Genomic DNA, 3,929 nt, shown 5'->3' with positions numbered 1-3,929 from the left:
GTTAGAGAGGTAAAAAATGCATCACCTGGAAAGCCTCGTCCGGGCAAGGACGGCCCCTTTGCTGAACATCGCGTCCCACCACGACTGACGGTCAGAAGGCCCAGGCCTTCTGTTTCTTTTCCCTTCCTTTCTCCTCCTACCCGCTTCTTCCTCCCTCAGTCATTATGCTCCTCCGTGCTGAGAGCTGCAGCCGCAGCTGCAGACATTCCTAAGGGCCCCCACGGGTGTGGGCTGGCCCCTGAACGGGCACCATCTCCCCGACTCTTCCCGAGGCCCAACGACCGCCGGCCCACCGCGCGGACAGGGAGACGGAGGCGAAGGGAACCGAGCACCCCGTGCGAAGAAACTCGCGATGCTCGGGAAGGCAGAGTTCCCATTCCCAAGTCCGAGTTCTTTCTTACGTCCCTTCCCACCCCCTACCTTATCACCTCCTCACTGGGGTTCCCAGTGGGTAGCAAACTCGATTGAAGACCCCCTGGAGACACCCAGTTGACCAAGAGTTTAAAGGAACGTGGGGTCCCCAGGGGCTGAGGTGATGTGAGAAGGCTTCAGAGGGGAGGCGAGACCAGCAGCAGTCAAGACCAAGTCTCAAAACACTGGTGGTTGAAAATCGAAAGCCTGATGACCAGTTTTATTTGATCCCCCATGACATCTTTAAAAATTAGGACATTTTTCATAGAACCCTAGCTTCTCTTAAGAATGCACATCAGGCGGCAGCGAGCCCAGTCTGTGGCTCCTGCCCCGCACGCCTGGGCACGGCTGGGCCCGCCTCACTGTGCAGATGACCCACGAGGCTCCCGCAGGCAGCGAGCCGGGACGCAGGCCCTGAAACAGCCCAGTGCAGTGGCAGTGAGGACGCACTCTGCGGTTACCTTGAAATTTGTAAATGGTGGAGACGATGCCAAGGATCTCCACGTCCAGCGTGACCTCGGGGTGGGTCCGGGACCCCGGCACCGCCTGCTGCCGCTTCGTCTTTCTCTTGATCCGGAGCAGCAAGCTGCTGGTACTGAAGCGGTTGGCACACACGGGGTGGCAGTAGGGGTCCTTGGGTCGGAAGTACAGTTCCAGCCTCTTTGTGGGGTCTGCGTAAATCTGGTGAGGCCAAGGGAGATGCGTGAAGCAGTGGCCAACTAAGTAGCCAGCAGGGAACTTGTCCTCTCTCAACGAGAGACTGCTGGTGACCTAGGTGACCGGGGAAGGGCCACGAAGCTCGTGTTTCATTCTGAGCTCTTAGTTCCCCAAAGACTCATTTTTCGAGCCCAAGTATCTTAGTTTTTATCTGGCAGAGAAAATGAGAATCCCCTCTTCTAAGCGGCTGTGAAGCTGGGGATGGAGCTGCCAGGTAAGTCAAGCCGTCCTCTGCAAGAGCCCGTTCAGCGCGGGGAACCGTGTGACTTTTCCGGCAGTATGTCATGGAGCGATTACCACCCGAGCTTACCACGGAGGTGACTGAGGCTGCGGGATCAAGCGACTTCCTACTCTAGGAACTACCCACCCCCAGGGTCTTGGTACTCTGTCTCATGTGCAAATGTTTCTAGGTCCAGAGGAGATGAAATCAACCAGTAATAAGCATTTTGGCTCCGACTAGCTGGTGCTTATCCTTTCCAAGCCTTGGTTCCTTCTTCTTAAAATGGAGATAATATAAGATTGTTACAAGAACTAAATGAAAATACGTGTAAAGCACTTAGCCCAGAACCTAGGTCATGGAAGACATTCAACACGTGTCACCTACATATGAGTGCTTGCCCGACGCGGCATGTCAGCTGTGTGCATATGAAAGCACACAGTGTTCACTGGGACAAGACTATCTCCTTTCTAGTTAGCTGGCTCTCCAACATCCAGGACAGGGCCTGGCCCGGAGCAGGTGCTTGGGGAACATCTAGGGAAGGGAGGTTAAAAGGATCCTTCTTCTTAATAACGGAATTTAGCTCACTAGACTGTTGCGAGGACTCAGCATGTGATAAATATTTTGAAAGCAGGCACTCTCATGGATGTTAGGACTACAGGAGTGAACGAGAGAGACAAGCTCCTGCTCTCGTGGAGTTTACAGAATTGGAGCCAACGGGCCAAGACAGACAGTACACATTAAAACATAATTTCAGACTGGAATTAACAGGTTGTGGAGGCAGATGTTAACTGCTAGAGGCCACTTTAGTTAAGGCAGTCAGCGAAGGCCTCGCTAAAGAGGAGACATTTCAAGATCCGGTGCACATAAAGCACTTACACGGGGCCGGGCACAGGTAAGAATTCATCCCAGCGCCCCCATTTCCTGGTGGCCTTGAACAAGTTGCCTCAATTTCCTTGTAAAACGCGGACAATGACAGATCCTGCCTGGCAGGGTTCTAATGAGGATCCCATGTAAGTAAAGCACCGAGAACTGTGCCGGGTACAGAATGCGCCGTTAGCTATCACCGCCTTTAACACTAACAGAACACTTCGCCTCCCTCTCAGTAAGTCAACGGTTCTTAATCTCGGCGTGCCTCGGTTTTCTGCTCCGCGAAAAGAGGACGTGGCAGCCCAGCACAACCTGCGGGGCTGCAGGTGAGCGTCGTGGCAGGGATGCTGAGGCTGCGGCTCATCCGAGGATGGGATGGAAACGACACCCTCTCCCCTGGGTCTCCCCTACGGTCCTTTTCCCTCCGCTCCCAGGGGGAAACGGTCCATTCCCCGCGGTCTCCCAAGCAAAGCCCCGCCCAGAGCCCGCCTCAAATTCCGTTGCCAAGGAAACCACACTTCCCGGGGCGGCCCGCCCCTCCGCCTGTAATCCCGCGATTCGGTACCTCCCCCGTGGTTCCGGAGATGCCCCGCTCCTCACCCGGGAGACGCCTTCCTCGCCGCCCAGGGTCGGCAGCATCTTGGACACGTCGCGCACCATGCCTGGACACTCCACGCACACCAAGCGCCGCTCGCGCCGCAGCTCCACGGGGACGGCGATCCCGGGCCCCGCGTCGGCGGCCCCCGCGGCCATCCCTGCCCGGCTAGCCCGGCCCGCCGCGGTCCGTTACCCCACGCGCTCTCCTAGCTCTCGCCTCAGTGGTTCCGCGGGGGAATCGTTCCGGCCTAACTCACTGCTCGGGTCTCTCTAAATCCTTGGGCTCAGCGAGACTCGAAAGGCCTCGGAGAGCAAACGCTCGAAGGCCCCGTGGCGCCACACGCGGGTTAGCCCCATGTCCCCAGAACACATGCCAGCAGGGTAGGAGTAGGCTTTGTGCGCTCAGTGACCTGTTCTGGGGCTGTCTCAGACACCCTATGTCCCCTCACTGTCCCCTGGGGCTGCCGGGCCCATCACAGGCCCTTCTCTGGGCTATGAACCTAGTTCAAAGCTGGCATCAGTGAGGAGTGAGGAGAAAGGCTTTTCCCCTGGGGCCAGGCAGCCGGACGGCCAAGCCCGCAGGCCATTCGATGGGGCATGTTCTGGCTAAGATGGGAAATGGATGTTTCAGAAAGAATCATGACAGCCATGGTCCGAGGCATCCTACATGTTAAAATCCTCACACGTGACACTGTCTTAGTCCTTTCTGGCTGCAGTGGCAAAATACCACAGTCCAGTAGGGTTATGAAGGACAGAAATTTATTTCTTGGGGTTCTGGAGGCTGAGAAGTCCAGGATCTGGCTGCCAGCGTGGTGGCTGAGGGCCCCCAGGCGATGGACTGCTGACTTCTGGTCGTGCCCACGTGTGGGGGTGGGGGGAAGAGTCGGGGGCTCTGTGTAAGGTGCTGATCCCATTCGAGGGGGCCCCCCTCATGACCTCCTCCCCGCCCAAAGGCCCCAGCTCCTAATCCCATCACCTCGAGGACTTAGAACTTCAACACGAGTTTCGGAGGACAGACGTTCCGCCCATAGCAGAGGCTGCTAGGGACCGGCTCAGTGTTCTAAACGACTCCGGTCGGTACAGACTCGGAGTCAGACGGCCAGAGCTCAGAGACCTG

General features: G+C 57.0%; 1 protein-coding gene across 1 annotated transcript; it reads right to left on the bottom strand.

The window, feature by feature from the left end:
* Positions 1-117: 117 nt before the first annotated feature.
* On the bottom strand, positions 118-3,141 carry LOC120602746 (general transcription factor 3C polypeptide 5-like). The gene is made up of 2 exons (XM_039862975.1): positions 2,816-3,141; positions 118-1,092 (listed from the first exon to the last, which is right to left on the bottom strand). Exons 1-2 carry the CDS (start codon positions 2,966-2,968, stop codon positions 694-696), a joined length of 552 nt encoding a protein of 183 aa, XP_039718909.1. The 5' UTR covers positions 2,969-3,141; the 3' UTR covers positions 118-693.
* Positions 3,142-3,929: the final 788 nt, after the last annotated feature.

The sequence above is a fragment of the Pteropus medius genome, unplaced genomic scaffold, assembly GCF_902729225.1.
Source record: "Pteropus medius unplaced genomic scaffold, Ma_sr-lr_union100, whole genome shotgun sequence".
Taxonomy (NCBI): Eukaryota; Metazoa; Chordata; class Mammalia; order Chiroptera; family Pteropodidae; genus Pteropus; species Pteropus medius.
Note: the sequence above shows the minus strand (reverse complement) of the source record. Positions and strands in the feature narration are given on the sequence as shown.